The sequence below is a fragment of the Seriola aureovittata genome, chromosome 11 (genome assembly GCF_021018895.1).
Source record: "Seriola aureovittata isolate HTS-2021-v1 ecotype China chromosome 11, ASM2101889v1, whole genome shotgun sequence".
Classification (NCBI taxonomy): domain Eukaryota; kingdom Metazoa; phylum Chordata; class Actinopteri; order Carangiformes; family Carangidae; genus Seriola; species Seriola aureovittata.
The window spans coordinates 15,172,526-15,200,262 of record NC_079374.1 but is presented as its reverse complement, the minus strand read 5'-3'; the positions used below and the strand labels follow the sequence as shown (position 1 = coordinate 15,200,262).

Sequence of the window (27,737 nt, the reverse complement as noted above, 5' to 3'; positions counted from 1 at the left end):
TCTGTTTGGAATTGGCCCTTTCAATCCCTTTTAAGTACTTTTTTTTTTTTTATAGTGCCATGTCATTCTGGAAGTGGGATGCTAGTTTGCTGTGGCCTGTTGCCTTTGATGTGAGCATTTTCTGAGAAAGGTTACATTGCAAGTAGGCCTCACTGGAGTTAACAGATTTGAGACCCCAAGACACAAGATGATAATATTGTAAAAACTCAACCAGTGTTTTAATTGGTGTTCGCTTTCAGGATACAGGCTCCTCAGATTTTACTGCAACTTTCACCTATGACTTCCTATTAATTCACAGCAGTGTCTGGTTTGTAGTTCACTTCAAAACAAATTGCTTGGTGTAAGTTGGTAGAACAGTTTTCGGACGGTATCTTACTTTCAGGAAGGTTTGTGTGATTCTGTTCCATGCTGTTTTCCTCTTAATGGGAACATTCTTCAACAACAGTATTTTGAGTTAGCAGCAGTGAGCCTCCATTAATTGTTGGCAGAAGATACCCCGTGCATGGCTGTGATTCTCCTGTCAGTGCCCCCACAGTATTCAGCTTCAGAACATTTAACCAAGGTATTAATTTAAAGCCAACTTGCTTATTTTTTTCAGTATCACCCCGTAAATTGTTTTATGGGAAGTCCAACAGACAGAGACGGTTGTGACAGCCCACAGTGCTGATAATTAAGTCGAGTGTAATCAATTGGTTCTGTTTTCCAGCCTGTAGAAGAAATATTGATAATGTTAGATCCAATAATAAGAGTTAATATGGACTAAATTAGATCACAGGCCAATTAATTAGTGCATATCAAGTTTTTTGCCATGTTATAATGTGTTGAAGTTTTTTCTTTTTTAAGCCATGGAAAATCCATTTGATGGTCATGTCAGGACAAGTCTGCAGTTTTCCACTAAGATTTAATGCTCTTCCTACCAAACTGGCCTTTTTCTTTCCTTTATTCCTCACAGAGGAGAGCTGCTGCATACTGTCACTGTGGTCCTGGGAGTATCTTCAATGAGTTCATGATGTGACCCAGAGTAGCAGCACTTTTGACTCAGCTTTAATTGCTGAGTGTGACTGTGTGGGTTAGGTAATACCTCTGAAGGCCCTCCAACTCTGCCTTCCCACTCAATGAGCTTGGCTGCTCGAGGCAGCTGCCAGACAGTTGTCTGTCTGTTGTGGGCGACGCAGTGTTAATCACACTAGCATGCATAGCCATGCGCTCTCTCTGGCCGATAACAGTTTCAGCTGTTTTTTTCTCCAACCCCCAACAACACACACTGCCACACACAAGCGATGCACACACAAACAGATATGCAACCACCACCAGTTTGCAAGACTTTTCTCAGTTTATCTGGCAGTACGGAGACAGAAGCCACTCACGCACCTGGCTGGACGGGAGACACCAGCCCTGTTGTTGACCTGCAATCATAGAAAAGGGAGGGGGGGCATCTCTACTGCCTTTAACTTGTAATTACCCAGCTGTGTGTCAACAGGGACAGTAACTGCCCTGCATGTCATGCTGACAGCAATGACATAAGATACAGTTTTCAGATTTGTCAAGAGTGAAAAAACAAGATTTAACCACTAAAATGTGAAGGAGCAAAGGATGAATCGGCTCTAATGCTGGCACTTTTTCATTTTCATGGATGCCTAATAGCATCTTTCGTGACAACTGCATCTGCACCAAAGTCGCACTTAAAAGGTGGCGTTTCTGTGTTCTTTTCAGATGCAGCTTGGCCTTCATTTGAAGAGTGAACATGTGGCCACATTGCTTTTATCATCACCATGGTCTCCCACAGCAGGCGGTAAAACAACAGAGGATAAGCAGACGTAGACAGGAATGTAATGAGTTATTGGTTTGCTCACTTGCAGAATTTTTTTAAGTCTCTAATGCCATTTTTAAGAGGCAATTTTTGATTAGGAGCAACCTCATTTAGATTTCAGGAAGATAAAGTGAAAGATAAATGGAATATTCATAATTCAGACGACCCATGTACAAACTGATGGTGTGCGTGCGTGCGTGCGTGTGTGTGTGTGTGTGTGTGTGTGTGTGTGAGTGAGAGAGAGTGAGGAAGTGAGCGAGAGAGAGACCATTAAGTACTGCACTCTGTTGCCTCAGCTGTGGTGGTGACTGGTACATGCTGTCTCTGCAGTTTCTGTGAGTTTCTTGGGTGTTTTGACATGAAACAGTGATTTGTTTCTAAGGGTCAGAGGCAACAGCAAATTGGTTACAAGGCAGGATTTTGTTGTGTTTGTAGGATTTCACATGGCTCTTGAAATTGGCAGTGCCACAGTGATGATAGGGTTAGTAGGTTTGCCCTTCATGCTGAATTTTCTACAGTTGAACTTAATAGCCCTGCAATAACTACTTCCTTTGTGAAGCTTATAACACTCCGTTTTAGAGTGAGATGTTGATAAAGCTAATAATGTATTCGAGGTGCTAGTATCTGCTGTTGTGCTATAGTTTGTTGTAGTCTAGGTAGGCTGAAGAAAGCAGTCTCTGATGTCTGCAATCTCTTTTCTTTTTTCTCTATTGTACAGTGTATTCCCTCTCTCTCTGTCTGTCCGTCTCTATCTCTCTCTGTCTCTCTCTCTCCCCTCTCTCTTTTTCTGTGGTGATACAGTTAAATACAAGAGCAGTGATCGCAGAGATTCCTTTCCTGTTTTCTGTATTCTTTCTCTTTCAGCTGCCCTCAGGGGTTTAACATCAGGAATTTTTACTGTTATGGGAGGACTTCCCTCAATAAACAATAACCACAGGTGGTTGAACCATTGTTTGTCCAAACAAAAACAGCTTTTTTATTGGTTACTGGGCAAATATAAATTATAACCATAACATTTTCAGGAAAACTTTATTTCATGGGTTCTTTTTACAGTTAGTGCAGCTAACACACCATTTTGCAAGGAATAATTTATCTATTTCATCTGGTGCTTTTAGAAATGGAAAGTTTTTCCTCATCTGAGATTCAGTACTACATGGTTATGTTAATGTGTGCTAACCACAGTGGCTTCAGGAAACAGTAATGGTCTTTCACCCGCCAAAGGATGTGGCTCATGTTACTGATAATGTATGACATAAAAACTTTGTTTCTAGTCTGAGGTGTCTATTTTTTTGGCTGGATAGGTGCAGTCTTCCAACCCCACTAAGGGAAAGCATGACACAGAGTTCAGGTTCACAGTGGACTCTTTCACTGACAAATACATGGTGGCCGACCCTCCTCATCTCAGACATGAACAAACATCGCTCATGACTGAGTCTGCCCACAGGTTCCAGTGTGTTGGATAACCCTGCCTGTGTTATCCTGGTTCTTCTCTGTGAATAGCTGGGTGGCAGTGTCCTCTTCAGCCATATCTACCGCAGCCATTTTGAGACATGCTTCCTCCTTGTCCTGTGGCTTGTTGGGGAACTTAACGAAAACTCCCTTGCAGAGTTCTTCCGTCGTGGGTGGAAGTTTAAACATTTCCTTTTATTAGGAAAACTTCTAATACGCCAAGAATAAGTGTGTGTTCCAGGTGATTTAGGAATGCATGGTGTAGATCTTGTGGCTGGATGAAACTTTTGGTGAGTTAGGGAAGCATTGAGTTCATGAAAGCTTTGATACTGAAGAAGACAGAAATTTGTTAATTGAAAAAGACAAACTGTTTTTTTCATAAGATTTGGTGTTGCAAAATCAAAACTTGTGAGTGCTGAACCAGGACAGACAAACAAGATGCACACAGTTAACCACAGGATGTCTAGACCACAGATTACATACAGTGTGTGACCTATACATGAGAGAAAGACAGACTCCACGTTATGCCACACACAGATAGAGAGAGAGACAGAGAGAGAGGCAAGCAACCTCAAGATACATTATTAACATCCTTTGATTAACCATAATAAGTAGTGTTCAGACCAGAACCACTGAGTCCTTTATCATCAGCCCATGGTTTTCCTTTTGGAGCACACTTCGTACTGAGCAACCTCATACAGCTATGAAGCTAGGGTTTGTTCAAGTTTAAGTAAAGAGCTTTCAAGACTAAACATTCTGTGACAAATGTTTAAATCAGTTTCACTTAAAAACACCTATACACAGGGTTACATTGAGTTTACTGTCCTAAACTTTGATTAAAAGAAAACTGTGCTGACAATTGTGGAATAGCTTTTTGGCCCATGTTTGCTATTTTTGCTCCCAGTCATGTTTGTGTAGATTTTCATGTCCAGACAGTTGTGGTACGGTTTAAAATGGTGGAGAAAAGAATGCACCTGATTTACAAAGGAGACCATTGAGTTCACAGACCTGCACGGCTATCAAAGCACTGTGCAGCCAGCAGGCAACGATTAGCAGGGCGTAGCTCAAACCACATCTTTCACTCACACACACACACACAGTCATGTACAAATACACAAACACACACACACACACACACACACACACACACACACACACACACACACACACGCGCACACGCCCACAAACCTCAGGTGTATCAACATTAGACACTCCCTGGCTCTCCTTCTGAAAACTAAAATAAAGGCTATCGGGGAAAGCTGTTAACCTGGTCGCCCAGTGTCGCTGTTTTCTGTTTGACTTTTACAACAAATACTGGCCTCAGCTACATTTAACTTTCACATTACATGAGTAAAGACTTCTGAGAATTAAGTCTATGAAGCTCATAAATTTTTTCTGATCACACCGCTATGGCCATACACTCCTAAAAGTTGTTAATGCTGCCTAACCAAATAGCAATGATTTATATTGGTCTTATGGTAAGTTGTGTTTAACATTTGCACAACCCATAGTTATGTTCTAATAACCTTGAGTAAAACCCACCTTTTTTATCTGTAGCTCTCCTAGTTCCTTGGCCTGACAATGAAAAGCAAAAAATGATATAGCATCGTTAGAAAAAGGGCCTAAGGCAGCAACAATCTTTGTTGTAAAATTGAATAACAACTGCATTCACACCTTGAATGCAGGGCATAATGTGTACTTGACCTTACAAGTTTCACTTGAAGGCGAGATCACGTCACATAATGAGTTGATGAAATCAAGCCTGATAATCCGACTGAACTACCATTTCATTTCCCTTTTATTATTCAGCCTGACACTAAGTTCATTTTAGCCGTCTCTGTTTTGGTTGCTAGAAGCAATTAATATCTAATTTCATGTCAAATTAAGGAATATGCCTGGAGATGTTGTTTATGCTGTTTCTTTTCAGTATAGTTTCATAGATGCTATAAAGTGGCAGAGAAACAGGTTGAAAATTTTGAGGATCATGTATTAGTACTTTATTAAATGCTCATTAATTAGTTATTGGTTGATTTGGTTTTCAATTGCATATATTTTTCAGTTGAACTATAACTTGCGTCCCATGCATGCTCTGTGTTTTGGTGATATCCGACCAACAACACATGGAGGTTAGCTAAATGCAGTAGCTGATGGTCAAATCTGCCGCTTCCCTCCCTGTCCAGCGGCTTTTGGCTGGAGAAATGCTTCCGTGGTTCCCAGAGGCCCACTGTCTGCCGTAGCAGCCAGTGACCACTCTCCATTACCCTAATTTGGCTCTCACACACTCAGCAGCGATGGTGTTTGTGACCTTTGGAAGTGGTGTGCGCAGCAACGGACAAGAAGCCAAACAAATACATGAGGGCTCAGTAGAAGCAGGGGGTGATGTCATCTACACCACAGCAACGCACTAAGTCATAGTCCCGTTTAAACCCCCCCCCCCCCCCCCCCCCCCCCCAATCCATGGGCAAATAGTTTCTTTTGCTAGTTCAAAGAAGAGGAAAAACAGTTTATCAGTTAACATGCCAGGGTGTTTTTAGATGGCCTTTGAAGGGGTGATAGTGGCTGTCATTGCAGTTAATTGGCTGGAGAGGTCAGCAGGCCACAGGTTTTTCTAATTACAGCGTGACCTGCCTGGGCAGACACATTCCTTCTGTCTGATTTTCCGTTTTGCTCTCATACCTTCAACATCCTTTGTCTGTGATTTAAATGACCTCCTAAAGTGTCCCTTTTTATGCAGATGACTATCCTGTCACCCATAGGACATACAAAGTAATAACTCTTCATTAGTGTACTTTGATATTTTTCCAACAGTTTTGAGGGTTGTGTTTTTCTTATCTATCGCCATCTGTCTATGCATACACCAACCCATGCTGTCACAGTGTCTGACTCTCAGAAAGGTCTGTGTGGGTGTCTGTGGAGACCTCTGTTCAGTCTTGGGCTTTGGGGCCCCTTTCTCTTTCCTCTATCCTACTTTGCTCTATGCTTCTCTGTTCTGCATTTCTGAACACAGAGACTCCTTTTTTTTTTTTTGCAATTGTGCCTGTAGATGAATGTCTTGCCATCCTTAGCTCAGGAGGGTTTGAGACAGGCTGAACTAATGACCTCGGCTCCTTTGTACCCAGCCTCAAAGGAAAAGGGAATGGTGCTTATTGCAAAGAGGAACAGTTTGCGGAGAGTGCTTCCTCTTCATATTTATATCTCTCTTATTTTAATGGTGTTATTTCATGACCATTCTTCATTTGAAACTTTGTTGGTGAAGTTTAGCGAAGCCTTACAAAAGTAGTTGAGCAGCATAGAAAGTGAGGTGAAGAGCATTCTGTAAGAGTTGTGGAGGATGTCTCTTCAGTGTCGGATGGGGTAATTTACCTTTAACTCTATTGTTGATCTTTAAAATAATACATCAACATATCATGTACCAGTGGTTGGAATAAGGTTCCTATCAAAACAATCTGTGCATCAAATGATGGTTTATGCTAAATTCACAAAGATTTCCAAAGATAGTACAAAGCTGCAAGCTCTGCCTTGGTCCTTGTTTACTTTTGGGATTAGGCTCTTTGGAAGGATTGGACGGACAGCCTTTGTGCCATACCTCGTCCATTTAACATTATTGAACAAGCTGTTGTCCAGGGGTTAGTGGTGTTCTCATGACCTCACCTAGCCCCAGAAGAAGCTCTGCCTAATGATCTGTGCTAATGGCAGTCCAAATCTGTTGTTATACCAGATCTCCATGGCAACCCAGGACTCCAGATCATATTGCACTTGTGGCAGGAGACAAATTTCACTTTTGTCTCAGAGCTGCTTGATCCATATTGTTAACAGATAAAAGTCAAAAATTAGAAGTGGAACAGACAAAAATTGGAAGTGGAACAATGGAGAAAGCCCCAACTTTGACAGGGAGATCAGAAAATGTGTGGCAGCTGAAAGCTCTTGTCCATCTTTCATCTGGCTGCATTGTGAATCCTCTCCCTTGAAACACAGTGGGCAGAGAGCCGTGATCACAGAGCTAAGATGATTGATCATAGTAAGGACATGTGTGCTCCATCATCCATCATCCATCCCGTCCTTTGCTTAGACTGTACCAGCTGTTTCCATGACTTGTAGAGGACATTGTTGTAATTAACCCCAGGTACAATCCATGTGAGACATTTATTTTGCAGTTTTACTGTGGATGCATTAATGCATCTGCAGCTCAACAACTGTCCAAAGTGGCCATTTAGCAGTGCTCTTTATTCCAGCAGTCGAAGAGCTCTCACTTTGAACACTGTTGTTAGGAGGTGAGAGGGATATTTGCCCTTTAACAGTGGGCCCCACTCTGCTGCTAGAGTCTGATACTGAGGGGGCCTGTGGAGCCAGAGAGACATTCACACTGGGACCTCAGACACAATACTGCGAGCATGAATATCAACAACTCTCCAGCCAGGATTGTCAACAGTCAATCTGCCCTAATTTAATCCAAAACTGATGAAACCAGGTCAGGCCCTCAGTAATTCAACATTGCCACTTGGTTCATTTACATCTGCATTATGTCAAGTGTATTTTATCTTCTTTTTGGGTGATATAAGTACCCTGAGCACACAGGAAATAAATCAGTGAACATTTTCTGTGGTCTGGATTTCTGACTGCATTTGACCTTGAGACTGATTGATGGTGTGAACACACACATAGTAGCTTTGTAAGACCTCATTATTAATATACTGGGAATATACAAAGAAGAGATTCCAAGTTGACTGAGCAAATGTGTGCAATCATATGCTAGTATTATGTGTGTCTTCAGAATTATAGCACACCTATTCTCGGTACACACTGTTGTCAGGTTGATAGTATTTCTATTAGCATCGATTCACACACAGAAAATGGGGTCTTCTATCAGATTCTTTATTGGCAGTCCCCTTGTGTCCCTGTAAGGATTCTTGAAATAAAGCATGATAAAGATACTTTCTGGCCCATGCCCACTTAAATTGGCAATTTATGAAGAGGAATGGGAAATGTCATGGGGCCTGCAAAGTGCTGCCCCCCACCTCCTCCTGTTCCTCTTCTTCTATTCCTTCTTCCCCAGGACACACACATACCCCTCCCTGTCAGTCTCTCTTCCCCCGGGGCCAGTGGGGAAGGCATTCCAGAGCTCAGGCCACTGCAGAGTGCGCTTCAGAGTGAAAGAGAGAGAGAGACAGTCTTAGTGTTTTGGATTCAAAACATTCTACCATCTTGCCTTGCCCACAGCATCTTAACTTTGCATAAAACAGCTAATTTGTTTTCATTATCAAATGCATATAAATTTGAGCTGAGGGTTCCAGAGCTGCAGGAACTGTCTCCGTTTCTGATGAGCTAAAACTTATGACGCTGTCAGAGTTATTTTCTCTCCTCAGAGGCCACCAGCATAGATGAGTAATCCTTTGAAACTAGTAAGAGAGTTGGTCTGGGCTGTTGACGAGTTAAAGGAATTTGATTGTTGCAGACTAAATTGACATTGCGTGGCAGAAAAAAAGTGCCCAGGGGAAGGGATGTGGGCAATCTGCTAATATACTTAACATACAATAAATAAAAGTGGAAAGAAAAGAAAATGGAAAGGAAGAGATGTCACATTGGTTGCCTTTTATTGCCTGTATACTTGATTCTGCACCATAAATGAAGCCGGGTTCAAAGTTATACAAGTGAAAACAAAATGTGTTGCAAGAGAGCTAACACAGTCTGTTTGCTTTATTATTCATCACTTACATCATTTTGTGTTTTACAGTCTTTTGTCAGGCTGCTTTATACAGTATTTTGACCGTTCCTATGGCTACCACTGACTGAGTAAAATGGTCTGACATTAGAATGGCCTCATGGGGAAAAACACTGATGCCTCCACAGTGTTTCACTGACTGGTTGCATGCCTGTGCTTTAACAAGTAATTTCTAAATTATGTTATTTAGGGAATTTGGACCAGACAGATTTGCATCTAATTAACATATTAAATCTAATTTGTCCTTCATCGTCATAGACCACTTGTACCAAAGACCCTCCCCCACTCTGTATTCCTTGTTGTCGGGCTCTCTCTCCTCTCTGTGGGTTGCTGTGTGTTAACCATGACAGCTTTTGTGAGACTGTCACCCTGGTCTCGGAAGTACACAGGGAATCCACATTGGCACTCACTCTAGCGGGAGAATTCCCCCTTTGGTGGATTGTCCTATGGTCATCGTGTTTTGTGTGTCGACTGAAAGAATCTGCATTAATTATAGCGTTTTTTTCATTCTCTCTGTGGACCATAAAATTAACTAGTGAGAGGCTAATGGAGTATTTGTGTGTGTGTGTGTGCATGCGTGTGTTTCTATACAGTATATGTGTATGGAAAATGAAATGGTATCATGACTCATATTGTTTGAATAGACATTTTTAGTTTAACCAGCTTTTGCCAACATATTTTACACTGTAAATAGTATACGATGTGGCAAGCGAGGTGGTTTGGATTGAATACTACAGGCAGTGGACAAACTAACATAATGGCAATATGTGCCTAGCACAGGACAACTGCATTACAATCATCACAGTGGTCACATGTAGACCCTCACCAACACTGGCTCTTAAAACTACTTTCCCATTAATGGCATCTCAACACAAAAAATACACACCTAACATGCATCATGACCATCACCAAAATTATATTTATTGCTGGGGCTGTGTATCATTTTAAACGAATGTGAAATCAGTGTCAACATAAAACATTGGGTTTTAATCCCATTACAAACTTAAGGAAGCCTTAAAAACCTAACCCCCTCCCCCAATTCAGACAGATGCATTAATGTGGGTCAATAGGTCGGTGTGCGTCAGCTAACACTCCTTCCCTCCACTCCTCTTGACTTGGGTTAAATGCAGGTCACTGTCCATCTTTGGTCACAAGATCATTGTGAAAAATAATGTAATGTTATGAGTGTTGAGTGTAAATGTCATTAAAGCACCCAACACACAGAGAGTGAGAGAGACAGAGAGAAAGAGACTGAACAACAAACTGACCTGACAGAAACAGAATGAGCGAGTGTGTGGGCGATTAGCATGCTTTTAGTATGCTGTAAGGAGAGACATGAAACTGAAACTTAACTTCATTTGGTAATTACTTTATGTGATGTTCCTAGTTTCTATCAGTGACTACCTGATACTGTGGGCACAGCTATGCCAAACAGTAATTTTTATGGCAGATCTGCTGTATTGTAATGTGTTTCTGTTTGTACACGTTTTCTGTGTTCTGGCATAAACCCACAAAGTATTCCTTAAGGTTGCATCATTTTATTGGGTGGGTCAGGCCTCTGCCGGACAATGGAGAGGGTCTGCATCTTTTCAGCGGGACCTTGCAGTCCCTCAGAAGGAGTGACAGATTACATTCCATTGCACAGATTTACTTGAAAGGTGAAAGGTACCATCCAGATTTATACCCATGAAAGACATTTGAAAGCATTCAGCTGTGTCGACAGTGCCTAGCATGCTAGCAGGGGAAAAGTAGGATACTTTGGCAATTCATGAGAAATTAAATCAGTTTTAATTCGTTGTGGTTGACTTTTATTTGATTAGGGTGGTCACTTTGCCAAGTAATTTGAATAAAGGCTGCAAGGACTTCTATTCTATATATTCTAATCAGAATGCAAATATGATGTTGTGCAGTTTCAAACAATGAAGATACCCTCATCAGCATTCAGTCAATTATGGTTTTATATTTCCCTTTTATCCTAGTTTTAATGCAAACCTTCAGTTTCCATCCTTATTACATTAGTGCAGATGTAGGAGACAGTGAGGCGGTACATTGGTTGGGATACGCATTCAAGATTGACTCACATTGACCTGCACAAATAATTGATTTGTGTATTTTTCTAAATCAATGTCTTGAAATAATATTGAATCGTTTTATGGGTTGGGCATGTCCTCATGGGCTCTGGCCCTTCACTTTGATGAGGAGGAAAGAGCATGCAAGGGACTGTAATCATTTTTACATCATTTTGGGGCAGCACTGTATAATTAGAAAGGGTTGATTTCCTTGACCACAGCAGGGGCTGAAATTGCAGGCCTTGCCCCAACCAGGGTTTAGGAAAGTAACTGAAATAGCACTGGCGAGTTTCTGTCCTTGTGTCCCTCTGCGTTATATAGTATCGGTCAGATGGCAGCGCACTCACCGTGACATGCTGCAGCCTATTCACCAGCACTTGGATGACCAGCTTTTATGTGGCACTTCTTGTTTTCAGAACCAACTACCAAAATTACATCTTTGCCATAATCTCTTTAGCATGCAATATGGCTGAAACCTATGTTACCCACGACCTACTGTGACTGCAGCAAGTGAACAGTCAGCTGGCAGCTTTTACAGTATACCACGATGTAGCTTTTAGTAAAAGGCTACATTGTAGTACAGTGTTTCTCCTCCATCAGTGTCTCACTGCAACGGTTATCATGCCCTCTACAGAATGGCAAGTTATATCTGATAGATAGATAGATACTTTATTTATCCTCTATGGGAAGTTCAGGTGTCCAGCAGCTCATAAGAAGTAGTAATAATAATAATAATAATAATAATAATAATAAAAATAATAGTTCATAGTAAATAATAAAAAGTAATAGTTAATAAATTAGTAATTTAGTGAATGGACAATAGAAACGTAGCATTTCAGTGTTATTTTTCCAGTATATCAAATTTAGCTGAATCAGAAAAATGTTCAATCCCACACATAGGGGCTACATGATCTTCATTTTGTACAGATACTGTCAATGCATTGTTAAAATGAATTTTTATGTCTTTATTCAAGAGTTATTCTAGAGTTGCAGTAGAGATATGACAGGAAATAATGGGAGGGAGAGATAAGAAGTGATGCGAACGAGGATGTTGTGGCTCATGGTCAGTGCCTTCACCTCTAGCCCACCAGACTGCCCCAAAATATATCAGCGTGAATCTCGATTTAATTAATTCAGTAATATATACACCTTGGAGGAACACTTGGTATTGATGTAGGATCAGCATTTGAAATGCGAGGGTTGCTTCTTGTCTTGAGGTTTGTGTTGAATTCTCCTCACAGAGAGACCTTGTCTTATACTCTTTGCATCAAATCTTCCACATCTGCAAATCTAACCCACAATCAGACACACACACTTCCCTAAGGACCCTTTAAAGTGTCAGTGTCAATGTGGATGCAGGATTTTCCATTCAGGTCAGGGTGACTGCAGGTCCTGGCGTTGGCTGAATGACCTTTGGGCCATTCACAGGTTTTTCCACGTCTGAGGGCATTCAGAGGTGTCATTGCAACCTTTCCGCTTCCTGTCTCTGGCATTCTTCTTTGTTTAGGAACCCTTTAAAACACAGGGCAGCTTTGTGTCCCCTGTGGTGAGGCGGAGGCGTGGAGAAAATGGATCTCTGTTTCTGATTAGCACAGCAGCCCAACAACACTCAGTTCCCTTAGGAGTGGAGCAGGATGCTAATAGTAGCTTGCCTCTTGTAGCTCAGTCCTCAGTGATTTCTACAAACCTTCTGCAGACAGGCGTCAGTGCTAATCTGCTGAACAGTCCTGAAAACAGAACCAAAGCTAATTGTCATTGCTGTGGTTGGCCACATCTGCAGTTATGATTTAGCTGGGTCTGCTGACGTATGGTCTGTATTATTAGTTAGGTACTACATGTTATCTTGAGGTTGATAATTCATACATTTTAATTTGTGGCTATGATGAGTGGGCAACTTTGATGCCGCAGAATAGATTACCGTACTGTGCTGTTAGCTGGCTCCATGGCTAGAATGGTCTTTCCATGCAGGATTGGTTCTCAGTAAAGCAAAACCTGGTTTTTCCATCTAGGGCTTGGATACCACTGAGCAAACTAGTAGCCAGGTACAGTCATTTGTAAGTCTTGTGCTAAGTCATGTGCAGAGACTGTGGGGAACCATTTCTGTGAGGAGAACAAATCACTCTATCTCCATGGTGAGACAGAAAAAATGGGATAGGGAGTATCTAGTCTGAGATGTGAGTGTGAGAACAGTGACACTACATAACAGAAAAATCTGTTGGCTTGCAAAATAAGACAGCGGATTTCTCTCATTTTCTGAAAACCTTGATTGCGTTGTACTCCACTGTTACCAGCTCAGCAGGTTTTTCTGTTTTGAGATTACTGTATTTACACAATGTGGAGTCTTTACATTGGATACAACTGTTGGTAGTTTACCAGCCTTTTCTCTTGGTTTCTCAAGCTGATCAGTATTATTTACAATATGTTGGGCCACTTTTAAGAACTGCGTTCTGAATACCAGAGGTTTTTATTTATTTATTTATTTTTTTATATAGCTAGCTAGCTTTTTACCATTCATGCCCCAAAACCAGTGTTGATGAAATTGTGCCCTTTTCTTTGGCCTTGATGTCCCTTTTTTGCTCATTTGCTCATTACCGCAACTACATCACCAGATTCTGCTTTCAGTTTGACAAATTTTATATGGCCTCAGGTCAGAGAAGCCCAACTGAGGTAGTAGTCTCTGCAGCAAGGTGAGGTGTACAGCAGAGTTTCACACTTTTTCTAATTTTTCTAATCTAGAGGGTTTCAAATGAGCTTCATGTTAAATATGTGGTGGGCTAGTTAATGATGAGTACATTTTTTCCTAATTGTGATTGATTCACAACATTCTGCTGTAGCTCTACAAGGAGGCAGATAAGGAACATTAGGTAGAGACTAGATCTTATATACGGTCTATGGGCTAGATAAACATCAATGACACTTCTCAAAATCACATAGCATAACTGATAAGAGATTTGCGCCCCCAAATCTTTGAATGGAACAGCCAGCCACTGTGCTTAGTGAGTAACATGTTATCTTAAACTCAGTGGTCAATGACACGGCTTTATTTACTCCATTCACTGGATGTCCTTCTCATTTGCCTCAGTGGCATGAGAAATGCTCACTGGTCCATGACCCTGGGTTTAAATACATATTATGTGCCTCTATGTTTTCTGGGATGCAGGTCTTTTCTCCTTTTTCCCACTCCTACCAGTTGTCCTTGTTTGTGTCCCTAGCAACCTATTAAGAGACTTATCTCTGACATTCCTCTCTGGCGTGACATTCTGTAATGTTCGGCTGAATTCATGAACACCGACAAACTTGTTCTTAATGTCCCCAGATTGTTGCAGTTACTCATTCACACATGCTAACATCCTCAGTCTGAGTATGTCCTGTTTACAACCTTAAAGCCAATCTTGACAGCGTACCAGCCTGCAACATGTTGGTGGTCAGAAACATTTCAGATAGGATGCGTATCAGAAAGGAATTTTGACTCCTGTAAACATGCTGCAGCCAGTTAATTCACATGGGATAAATGTATTATGGGATACAGAGTATGACCTGGGATGATATTTTGCATCTATTTATTTCAGGTCACTGAGCCACGTAGGGAATTTGATAATCACTTGGGTGGCTATGGTGACACTGTCTTAATATATACCCCTGTGTGTTGCACAAATCCAAACAATTCTCTAATTCTACCTTCAGTTGACTCATCTTGAAAAATGAATTGACATTGTGCACACAATGCTGATTAATGTGCTGTACATTCACATAACATGCATTATTGCTTTGTTAAACAATTCTCAGAGTTTTAACAACTTTGTCCTGGAATAGCACTTTGGTCTAAACGGGTTTAAAAGTCTAGAAATTTCACTTCCTTCAGCCCTCAAAACTCTGCTCTTAATGAACACTTAAAGAGCAACTGCACAGTAAAAGAAGAAGATATGCCTACATAGGTTTGTGTGTTTTTGTGCTGCTGAAGGTCAATGCATAACTAAATAGGTAGCAAAATTTAACGACTCTGTCTAGATTCCTGACATCAGTACATGAGGTAAAAGCAAAGGTATTTGTACCATCTGTAACAACCTTGTGATTCTCCTCATCAACAGGTGATGTGCACAGTCACAGTGCCCAAAGAAGATTCCCACATGAGGGAAACCCCTTGCCCCAGGGCCCTGGCAGCAGTCACCCTAATGCACAAGATGATGTTTTCAGGCTAAGTCTTGCCAAGGGAGTGTCCATGTCTCTCCCATCATCACCTCTCCTGCCACGACAGTCCTACATGATGCCGTTACGCCCCAGCAAGAGATCACCAGGTACAACACGATCTATATGTGCTGCAAGCATTTGGTTTATTCCAATTCTTTTGTACACTATTTCAGTGCCAAAATGGGAGCTTCATTTGTCTTTACGAGTTACCTGTAAAATCGCTCCTGTCTACCTTCAGGAGCTTATGTATGATTGTTCAACATCTGCCAGTGCTCTGGGAATGACAGTTTCTCTCAGCCTTAAAACACTGCTGCTGCCACTTCTAACTTAGTCGCCTCTGAAACATGTCAAGAGAGTATTAGTCTGAGCTACTTTGGAAAAAATAAAAGTCATCGGGTAGACAGGGGGATAAAGTAATAAAGGCAGCTGGACCATTCTAGATCCCACCAGTTAGTCTGTGAGCTCAGTCTGCTTACAGAGATTTGTTTTTGTCACTTCATCCCCGTATTTGATCACCTTGTGTCGAAGTATAGGTCTCTACAACTGCACTGTGTGTTTACACTTTACTGGCTCGTAATGGGTGAGTGTTTACACTGGATCTAATTGTAAATCCCCCCTGGCTCGCTCTGTCCACTATGTAGAGAACAAGCTTGTCAGCAGCTGTAGAGCGCTTCAAAGCGGGGGATACCTTTGTAGCTGAACTTGTTTCAGCCTGAGTCTTTGTATTCTGGAGACTTGGCAAAGAAGAGAGAAATCCTTTAAGTGGTCAATGTGGCCCCACTCACATGTGGCACTCATCTGTGGGCTATCTTGCCTTTGTTTAGAGTGGTTACAGCTTTGATCTGTTTAGTGTAAAGATGAGTTGTCGGGAGGGGGATGGTACGGTATGATCCCTATGCAAACTTGCTCAGGTTCACATCTCCCATAAGAAATCTTCATTTAGCTGTTCAACTCCAGTTTTAAGATTTAGGTTTAAGTTGTGTTTCACTTCATTTTATTTAAAAAAAAAAAAAAAAAAAGTTTTTAATGAGCTTTCTAATATGGAAGGCCGTGCTCTAATTCCAGTTACATATCAGGATGGATATATTGTGTTTGTTTGAGTGTTTCCATCTCAAACCTGATTTTTATGCATCTTTTCCATAATTCTCATCACGTAATTCAAAACCCAATGTTGACTTGCAGGCCTGAAATTGTGATGCAGTGCATTATGTAAATGTTCAGTGGAAACTGGATACATAATTGCAAGTATGCTTACTCTCTAGTTTATGAAAAAGACAAATATAGTTTATAATAACTAAGAGTTTCACTTCAGCCCCCACTCAAGTTTAAAGCAAACCTATTCAACTACTTCAGATAATACAGGATTTGTGAAAACTGTTTTAAATGTCCATCAGAGAGGGTGCTGATGAAATGTACATTTACAGACATGAAGATGGCGACATAGAGGGAGATGAAGAGAGAGGAGGGTGAGTTTGTGAAGGTGAAAAGTGCCCTGGGGACAGGGGAAGGGGAACACTCATTAAAGGCATATTCCCTCGTGGCGTGCTCTGAGGCATGGAAAAAATGGACTGGCAAGATAGGATGCTATGGAGGACAACCAGGGAGTGAGGGTTGGGGGAGGGTCTGGAAACTCTGTTCCACTGTCCTCGCAGGTAACTGTGAAAATCCGCAGGGGGAGAGTTCACACCTCCAGTTAATAAACCCATACTGCAGGAAATGTCTCGGCTCTGCGACGAAAACAACATGGCTCATGCTGCAGTTTCTCTCTCTCAATCTTGCTGAGCCAAAGAGGCGACATTGTGTTATACTCAATTTAAGACTCATCTCTTGTTGAAATGAGCAAGGTTAACCTCTACCAAAAATGGAAAGAATTGAGTCAGCCCTGTAACTATTATGGAGATGATCTGTTATAAACCAAATTATCAGTGAGTAGTTTTTTTTTTTTTTCTTTCACCTTGGTTTTTTTAGAAAGACGGCTGGAGTTCTTGTTACCGTTTCAACACAATCATGCACAATGGGGTAGAGTTGACACAGATGTCTTGCTAGCTCAGCCATCCTGGCTCGTCCTGTTAAACCTGGCCCAGTATGTATCACTAACACTTTTGTTCTTAAGCATGCCAGCGTTATGAAAATGAAAGTTCACCCGTATTCTAGGTAAAGATAAAGAATAGATGTTGTCTGTAAATGTTTAAGAGCTATTATCTGATTTCTGTTCCTAAGTAAGACACCTTGAAAGGTGTTCTTATTCAGCCAGCAGATGGTTGCATCATGCACACAGATGTGGAGACCATGGATTTCCAAAACAGGGAAAATGTGGACCAATCCTAATAGAAACACCTCTACAAGCAATTCCTCATGGATGTAGGGAATAATCACATCTAGTAACAACTTTAATTTTCATGAATAATATTGCAAATAGCACATCTGATATTATTTATGTTGCGTATTTATGGCATGTGTGACAACAACATGGGTTTCTTGTTATTGTTGATCAGTTTATCTTACCAATGGACTGCTCTGTCAGACCACCCTCATCATACAATCTTCTTGCATATCGGTGTCCTGTCAAAACCATGTTTTATATTGTATGAGCAAAGAAAAACGGACATGTTTTCAACTTTGTGCTAATGTATTTTTAAGATAATTCAAGAAGATTCAAGAAATATTTAAAAGTCCAATTTTAAAAGGCATATTCTAAACATTATCAAGGCAATGACATAAAAACACACACAAAAAACAACCTGTGCAAGGAAAAACAAACTGTACACATGAAAACAATGAGAACCGCATAAATAACGCCAGTGCAGAAACAATAACCTGTAATATTTAGATATTGCGAATGACATGAGAAAATGGCATTACTAGTGTAAATAAATAACTACATATTATACATGATTTTAAAATGGTTTATTTGCGTTAATAAGTAAAAAGGATTTATCAAGCTATAAAGGAACACTTTATCATTCAGTTTTACTGAAACATTCAAAATGACCTAACTTGGAGAAACATGGTTTTAACTGGTTAGTGGTGGGAGTGATTATAAGTGATTATAAGGTCAGATGATAGCCGATGCAGTGCTTCAAGGTTATACATGTGTATGGGTTAAATATATCTATAGTTTTTTCCTTATAACTGGTGCCATTGCATACAGAGCCTGAGAACCATGCCTACATAATACTGAAATCTACACTAAGCCTATTTATATAATCTGCCTATGTTCTAATTAATGCAAGGCATTTTTTGACTCCTTAGTCAAAATTTAACAATATTCTTAGGAACATTTCCTAAAAGCTTCTACAGTCAGACAACCCTGATTTATTTATACATAAAGTACATCCATTGGTACATTCATTTCACACATCCATTCGTTCTCCTTCCCATCCAGCCATCACTGATGTATTGGGGGGGGTTTCACAAATTCAGAAAACATTTTGTGGCCTGGCTTCATTTCCTGACACATTGGATAATCTATCGCCGTTTGGAGGGCCCCAACTTAGTGGTTATTCTTTTCATGAAAAACTTCACAGGGGACAACAGAGAAACATTTGAGTTAATTAGGAGTGTGACGGATGCCTGAGCCGCAAAGTCCTGGTGGTGTTGACTGCCACAGCTTTGATCAGCTAAACCCAGAGCTTAACCATGAAACACAGCACTCTGACATGTGTTGAACAGCACCTAGTCTTTACAGTCCTAATAGTTTACAGGCTTTCGAAAGGCCCGGGGAAGGACATTTACTGCAAGAATGTTGCCTGAATGGACCCATCTTGCTCCAACCCAGTGCAGGTCAAAGATCAAGAATTGAAAAACCTGAGGGCCTTCAATCTGAAGTAGGTAGAGTAAAGTTGATGACACAGTAAATGTGATTTTCATCTCTCTTTAAGCCATTAGAACTGATAGAACTTCATGGTCCCACAGTCTCCAGGGTATCTCCACAGTGACCTCCACTGGTTGCAATAGGTTACTGTGCTGTTGTGGGGTCAAAAACATCTGTTGTCTTTAAAGTTGCACTGCTAAGTAAGTGCAAGTATGTAAATATGGTCAATTTAACACTATTGTTGACAATGCAAACAAGCCCACCTCTCCTTCATCATACACTTTTGTAAAACCAGACTACATCCCTGAAATCTAAGCACTGCACCAGCTGGCAGATATACAAAAGCAGAATATCACATATTAGTCGAAGTGAATTTCCACAAAGATGTTGGAGGATTGTAGATACAGAGGCGATACCAATGTTGCCACTGAATGGGCAGTAGATGTTTGACCTTTCTGTAGTCACATGACGACACGGCGAGCCCCATGCTATGCCTCTGTAACCCAGCCTGCAAGGGATCTTAAAACAGCAATTCATATTAATTTATTGCTGTCATCAGCAGTGTATCGTTTTAATTGGTATATACTGTATGCAATGAGGCCGCAGGCGTAGCGGTCTCTGCTAGGCTGTTGAAACGAGTTACGTGACTTTTGCTTTGATGGGAGCTTCAGCTTTCTGTGGGTAGGAGGCTGATTCACGTATCGATCAGCCAAGCAGGTCTGCAAATCACCACCAGGGTGCACAGCTCACTATTCTGTCATGATCTCTCTATCAGAGGATCAGGAAAGACTGCAGGAATTTTTTTTTTTTTTCATGTCATCAAGGCTGGTTGGTGACCCTGCTGATGCTCTTCAATTGGATGAAACCATATTATGTTTGAACACTCGGCAACCTGAAAAAAATCTCTGGAACTTGCAAGGACACAATAGCTTTTTGCTTGCCAGACCTAGCTCTGTGTGTGTCTATTTAAGCCGATCAGGTGATGATTTTCACTGACTGATGCTTTGACCTCTTTGCTACTTGTCTCCTCTTTCTGTTTTGTGGCAGCAACTGCGCAGACTTTGCAGTGTATTTTTTGTGGTTATAAAGCACCATAGCCATTTAGTAAAGCACCTGTGTTAAAGTAGAGGAAACTGATAGTTTTGGAGGATATTAACACAACTCCATAAAACACAACAGAAAGAACATGGTGAAACACCTGATGATTTCTTCATGGATTTCTGTTTTTTCATTAAGCCTCACAGTTACAGAGTAGTTGCTAACAGCATATGCAAGTTGAAGGACAGTGTTTGCTTTAACTCAAACCACCTCGGCTAACAGAAGTTTGTGTCATGGGATTATAACTGCAGCTCATTTTTCACAATCAGTTTAAATACCTTTCTGACAAATAACATCAGAGGAAACATGAGCACAGTGTTCATCTACGAGCCTTCTTCATCTTCTTCTACACTGCCAGACGAGTGCAGTTTATTTTGTAATTCTGTCAGGAGGATAGAAACTCTCTTCAAAGGCAGTTGTAGCCCCTTTGAGGTGAGCTCTCCTGAAGTCACCTCTGGGGTACTGACAGCGACCAGACAGCCCTGGGGGAATATTGATGCCTTTCTGAGAGCTGAGCTGTAAAAGACCTTGTGATGCTGCATGGACTCTTTGAAAGCTTCCTGTGATAGGCACCCAGTGAAAAGTACTATCCAGTTCTCTACTTCACTGCGCTTCACTACACTCCAGCTTTGCCTCATTATCACGTGCAGCCCCCCATTTTCATCTGCAGTGGGTTCCCAGTTCACCTACTGCCTCAGAGACCAATACCGAATAAACTGTTAATGTCTCTTCAGTCAGTCAGTAGTGTCACGATGCTCATATAATATAATGGTGTATCATATTAGATTGTAAATGGTTAAAGTCTTACTTGACACTACCTGAGTTATGTGTGAGATCAATCATGACTATTAAACATATTGTGTTTAAAAAAAGAAAAAAAAAAAGATTATCAGTCTCTCAATGTGGTACAGTGCAGAAGTTGCATTAACCAGAGAGGATAATGGTAATATGTCAAGCTGTGAAAAGGGAATGAATCATAAATTAGCATTCACATGTTAAGTAATGAACCATGCCTGTAATCTTTCTCTACTTTTTTGCAACCATAACGGTGAAAGGTTTAAATCTTGGTACAGCTATTAACAAGACCATTCCAGATTTACTAAATAAAACTGATTCGTCGTGCTGTGCACAAAATACCATCTCATCTTTCTTTTTCTTTTCTTTTTTTTTTTTTTTTTTTGCCAGAATGTATTATTTTTCACGTTTGAGTTGAAGAATGACATTTCAGAACATAAAGAGGGCTGTTGTGAGAATGCTTTCATTCCCCTTTGCTGCACAAAGAGGACACACTGTCTCATTGATAAGCTGAAATGTGAAGAGTGTCAGAGTCCATCTTGAAGAATGCTGGGAAAACTCCTTGATCACTTCGTAACCATGAACAATCCTCTCTTTCATCGGAATTTACTGGACATAACAAGTTGTGGGCCATAGGTATTCGACTGTTTGGTATGTGTATATGTGCGCCTGCGTGCATGTGCCTGCTGAGTGATAGCTCGCTGGTCATGGCTTCCTGAGTCTTACGGTGAATACCAGTGAGTAAAGAGTCCTCTGCAGTCACAGCTCGTCTGGCTGCTTTACCCAAGAGATGCTCTTCTTTCTCTCTCTGTTTTTCTTCCTTAACCCACCTCCCCCCGTGCTTTCTGTTTGCTTGCTTTTCTTGTCATTTATTTAACAAGTGTATTTACATAGAGACATATTTACACTGAAGGTGAGCAGCTGATGTTTTCGACTCCATTAATATAGTGAGTGAGCAGGTAGTGTTTAATGTGTACTCATGCTGACATTTCTGCTGCGAGCTATTCCTTTAGGATCTTGTCCTTTAGGTGTTATCTTCCATGTGTTGCAGTTGTACATACTAACTAGTTAAACCCTTTCTGTTAAAGTGATTTGAAGTTTGGAACAGTGCAAGTGGGTTAGAGAAGTTAGAGACAAGTTTTAGTTGACAGAGACAAGGATGCAGCATGAGACAAGATCTTTCAAGTCCTAACCCTAACTCTCTAAGAAAACGAACTACAAATTGACTGGTTGAGGGCTTTTGAGGATGACGAGACATATATTTTAGAGTAAAACAATCCATTAACAATCTATCATATATATTTCTCTTTTACATAAGCATCTGTCAAATTTGGTCATTTGGTTTTTACGACATTACGTATTGGGGGCAGGACATTATACAACTGGATAGTGACCTTGAACAGTAATAATAACTATCAGTAGAAATGCAAATACATCAAAACAATGCATATTGAAAATGAATTGAGAAAAATAATCAAATATATATCTATACAAATAATGTCAGACTGTTTTTTTTCCCTCAAAAAGCTACTGCCAACCATGCCTCTCTCTCTCGCTCTCTCTGTCTCTCTCTCTCACTTTCCTTTTCAAGCTCAATGTGCTTTTGAATCATTCTGATGGCTTTTTCTTGCACCAATGAGCTCTTGGCTGCTTTTTTTTTTTTGGAGGGCATCAGAATGAGATATTTCTCATTTGTCCTCTCTGTGTGGGGTATGTTCAGAACACTGAGATTTAATGCATTTTAATTTGTTGAATCTAGCTTTGCGATAGGATGTAAAATCCTCACATTCTTCATTTTCATTTCCCTCCATGGTTCTTTATAGAATTTAGAAAATGTTGATTGTCCTTCATAAATCATTGTTAATTGTGTACTAATTAATTTGCATGTGAATAGATTTACATTCTGGAGTTTGCATCGAAGGTGTGATGAGAATGAGAGCACATCTTTATCTTTCTGCCTCTCTCCCCGTCATCGTCCTTCAAGGGTCATATGTCTGACAATCGCATCTCTGCGACCTTTTCATGCTTGTTATAGACTGCAATTGCTTATTCGTCAGGGCCTCCATCTCGAAGGGCTCAGCGGTAATGGCACCCTGTTAAATCTTGAGATGAGATTTTGAATGGAAAAGAAACTCCGCCGTGCTTTGTCTGATGCTCAGACATCAGAGCCCCGCTGAAAGACCTTTTGCCTCTTCCCTGTGTTATCAACCCTTAGATGTGACCTGAAATTACCCCTGATAGCCAGCCACATGTTTGTTATTTCATGTGTGGATCCTGTGTTCCTCTTGGCACTTTGTGTAAACTGAATCTGAACTTAAGCATATGGTTTAGATTACTCAAACTATGCCCACTGTTGTTTTTAGATGAAATACAGTCAACGGAACATATTAGGCAGTTCGCTTTTGGTCCAAGATATTTACCTGAACTAAGTGTGTCTCACACACAGCCCTCTCTGTCTCTGTAAGTCCCCCTTTAATTGGAGCCGTGTGACTCCTGGGTAATAGGTTGTGCCTGACCATTCTTAGATGAATGGAGGTTTTCAGCACAGACTCTTCGGCTTTGTCTGCCAAACAACAGGCTCACTTGGATCGCTTTTGTAGATACTTCACTGGATCAGTCCCCTTGACTCTTAGACACATCTATCTACATAAATCAAACGTCTGTAACATCTCAAATGTGTTGGAAATTATTAGTATAGTAGTTTTGAACAACATTATGATCACAACATACTACACTACTGCTTCCAGCTCCTCTGACGGACAGTTACATTCAGCTTTGGGCTTTTACGTTGAGTTTTTTTGAGTTTGAGTTTATGCCTTGACGTCTGTTAACAAGCAAGAGAACACAATGTTTGAAGAGGCAGAAGCTCTTTTCAGGTATGAAAATCACAGTTCTTACTATGCATTTCAAGTTGCAGATCCATAGATGGCACTGTGCATCAAGCTGACTTTGACTCTCATGCTTGGTTTATTGCAGTGTCACCTCCAGATCATTTCCTCTCACATGGCTGCCGCTGTAACTCCCTTCCCCTCAGTAACCCACACCCCCAGTATCATTATCTGTGGCTGAGATCGCAGCTGTGGTTTAAGAAATTGTACAATCTGATTCAGAGGAAATTTTTTTGTTTGAGGTGGGAGTGACTGGTATTGGATGTGGTAATAGGAAATGGCTATCTCTGCTCTCCCATCCAATCTTCATGTTATGACTGGGGTTACACATACAGTCATCTGATAACAGGAGTCTGGAGGAGGAGGAGGAGGAGGTTTGGATTGGGTTACAGTAGGTCAAGGCTGGAGTAGCATGGCGGAGTGTTACCAGGGGAGTCATGCTGCTGCCATTCTCTATGGATTTATGGATCTAAATACAGTCACCTATTTTCACATTATTTTCTGAATCTTTAGTGCTGCTCTTGAATGTGGACTCTGGAGTGTATTTCCTTTTTACACAGGAAAATGTTGGCTTGAAGTAGAGGACTTGAAATGTGCACATCTAGTTGCTCGGGAGATGTTTGTTTCATGGCTTAATATTTAGTCTAGTGTCTTTGCTGGATCTCCTGCAAGTATAAACAATTTTATTGCCACTCTTTGAAAAAATTAGTAGGCCTTTGCCATCACTCAAATAAACAACCTTATTTTTTGTCCCTTCAGGGCAGATTAAAAGACACTTATTACTGGAGATGTTGTACGCAAAAACATGGAAATAATGCAGAAAGAGCTGTGTGTCAAGTGGGGTGACTGTCAGTGATTTATTGTAAAGTTCAGCGCAGTGACCAAGCATTTTGTGTAGAGCTGTGGGATTTTCTAATTCTGTCATGGTGCGAGCGGAGGGAACAGAGCAGCCAGCTAACCTCAGCTCCTCACTAAAAACAAAGACAGTCTTTAGAGGACTGTACCACTGTCCCAGATACATCATCTGACTTGCACCAGGACACCGAGATCTTAATCTACCCATACTGTATGTACCCTTGCAGCAATAAGAGGGTATTCTTTTAAGTGACTGCTCACAGATGAACATGCAGAAAAACTCAGTTTGTTTGTCTGTTTTGCTGATCCCCAACAGAGCATGTGTGTGTTAGAGCACTCGTTTTTTAAGTTCACTAAGAGGCTAATTGTTGTGGTTTCCTGCTGTAGTTTACATTCCCAGAGCTGGCTAGCAGTGTTTTACTGGGAGTCTTCAGCCATACAGACAATATTCTGGGTTGTTAGACAGACCAGAGCTGCCTTCAGCGCAGGGAGCTGTCTGAGAAAGTGTGTGTTTTTTGTGTGTGTGTGTGTTTTGTGTGTGTGTGTGTGTGTGTGTGTGTGTGTGTGTGTGTGTGTGTGTGAGAGAGTTTTATGTGAGCTACGGAGTGCAGCCAAGCCTGTCCAACTAAGACACCACCGCCTCTCATCTCTAGTCCCATCTGGAACACGTTAATCCAGCGAGAACCCTGACTCTCGCTCTCTGGTCCTCTAATTCTCTCGTCTTTTGCATTTCTTTTCCTCTCTGCCTGTTTGTTTGACACTCTCTCTCTCTCTCTCTCTCTCTCTCGTTCTCTCTCTCTCTCTCTTTCTCTCTCTCTCTCTCTCTCTCTCCCACTCTCCCTGCATCTTCGGTTCGTGCTGGCAGGTCCAAGCAGGAAACCCAAATATGTGGAGAGTCCTCGCGTTCCTTCTGATGCCATCGTGTCAGCACTGAGGAAGGTGGCCGATAACAAGGAGTCCTCACACAATGGTGAGTTTCGCTTTTAGTCAATTTTTGTCTGTTTTTTTTTCTTTCTTTTTTAGGGGGTAGGCAGACATTGGAAAAAGTTACAACAAAAAACTGGCTTGAGAATGAAGGAGGAGAAAAAGGAGAATATTATAACATGGATATGTCTCTATAATTTAAAGGTAGCATCAATTATTGCACGAGTGGTCCATGTAAGCACCAGTGCATGTGAGCATTGTTCCTGGCCCCTTATACAAACAATAGTGCCGTGTTTATTTTAAAGTGTGTGTTTAGATTACAGAAGAGTCAGTCTTCCACTATATGGAGAAACATTGTTGGACCGAAGCAGTGGATTTGTTTCATGGGAATTTAATGAGGACAAAACCTTTTAATTGCTCAGTAACTTCGCATGTATATGTGGGTTCTTGTGTTTCCATGTGTCTGTCTCTTTTCTCTCCTGTGTTGTGTGTTTGTGTGTGTTGGGGTAATGTTCCACTAAGTGCTATATTTTGATTTCCAGCAGAGTGGGATGGCTCAAATTCCTGCCACAGGCTTAAGTGTAGTTGTAGGATGCGTTATCTTTAGCAAAAGGCAACACAGAGAGAGTCCCTCTGATTGTACATTGCTCACATATGCAGACAGTAGTAACCCAGCAAAGCTTAGTCACTGTTGATGGTACATACCAAGGCACGAGGGTGTGTCTGACATTCAGCTGGCACAGAGCAGTGTCTCGGCTCAGCGCGGGCTACCGGCAGATAGCGGACACCAGATAAGTGTTATCTCATGACAGCTGGTGTACCGGCACTGGCACTGGCACTGTACTAATTTTATGAGCTGTGCTCTTGGAAAAAAAAACTTTTGAGACACTTGGTTTGGATTTCTTGCAGTTGCATATGGGGAGAATCTCTGCAGTTGGGCACGTAATAGGCACAGTGTCTTTGTCAATAACCTCTCCCCCTTCTCACCATACCACAACACTCTAGTATTCCACATGTGTTGCCTTCATCTGTAGACCTGTAATCTGCCTTGAAGCAAATGCACATAAACACACACCTTCACGTACCTGTGCTGTCTTAGAAACTATCGTTCCCACCTCGCTCTTCTTTGCTTTTCTTCAAACATAGTAAAGAAAAATAATCCTTAATGTGAGTATACATAATGTAAACAAACAAACAAAAAAAACTCACGCAGAAGAGCTCTAGTCGTGGTTGTTTTTAATGTTGTAGCCTCTTCTCTAATTTCTGTCTAGGCTGAAATTACTCTTCAGGCGATATAACAGGCAGTTATTTCACAAGTACAGTATGTGACATCTACTGACCAAGCCTCAAGAGAATCTTTTTGCAACCAAGAAATGTAGAGCATAACCAAACTACGTCAGTCTCAAACAAAGGAAGTCCACAAAAATTGAGCTAAAATTCGAAATTGAATTTTGCATTATGTTATTCTTCTCTTGATGATGTAGAGAACAGTTACAGATCTGGTCAGTTTATGGCGAATAAGAATTGACACTAAAATCCCTAGTAGCCAGTGTCCAGCCCAATCTAGGACGTTTTTATGGCTAATATGTGTTGGAAGAAGAGCAAAAGTCTCCCTCATTTTGCAACACCAGGCATTTAAAATATTTTAGTTTCATTCTAGTCTCTGGGAGTGACTTGTAAATGTTCTCAAATACTAAAATAACCGGTTTTTAAGGTCAGACAGCTTACTTGTATCCTTTGTTGTAGGTTTAGTTAATGTAAGCAGACTAGCCAGGAGAAACTTTCTACCTCCTTCTTCTCACAGCCATAGTTAGCAGGTAAGGAGTTTAATGCTGAGAATTTAGAATGGGCCGACTTACTGAACTTACTATTATGTACAATTAGGCACTGTATAAATTCTAGACTAATGATGGCTAATTGTAATAGCCCAGCTGTAGTAGGATGAGCCCTCATGAACAGCTGACAGGCTTTTGAGCACAGCAACACATCCTATGCGTCTCCCTTTTCACTCTCATTTAGGCAAATTTGTGCACATTGCATTTGATATAGTTTAGATAAAGTGTCTGAGTTTGGCTGAGGCCTGTTAACATCAACTGGATTAACTTGTATTAATGTACGTTGCTCATTG

General features: G+C 41.0%; 1 protein-coding gene across 2 annotated transcripts in view; it reads left to right on the top strand.

The window, feature by feature from the left end:
- tanc1b (tetratricopeptide repeat, ankyrin repeat and coiled-coil containing 1b) overlaps window positions 1–27,737 on the top strand; it is a 96,330-nt gene that overhangs the window by 15,088 nt on the left and 53,505 nt on the right. For both annotated transcript variants that reach the window (XM_056390184.1, XM_056390183.1), the window contains exons 3-4: window positions 15,136–15,342; window positions 25,551–25,655. In XM_056390184.1, the coding sequence (XP_056246159.1) occupies window positions 15,136–15,342; window positions 25,551–25,655 (312 nt within the window). The remainder of the gene's footprint in view (window positions 1–15,135; window positions 15,343–25,550; window positions 25,656–27,737) is intronic.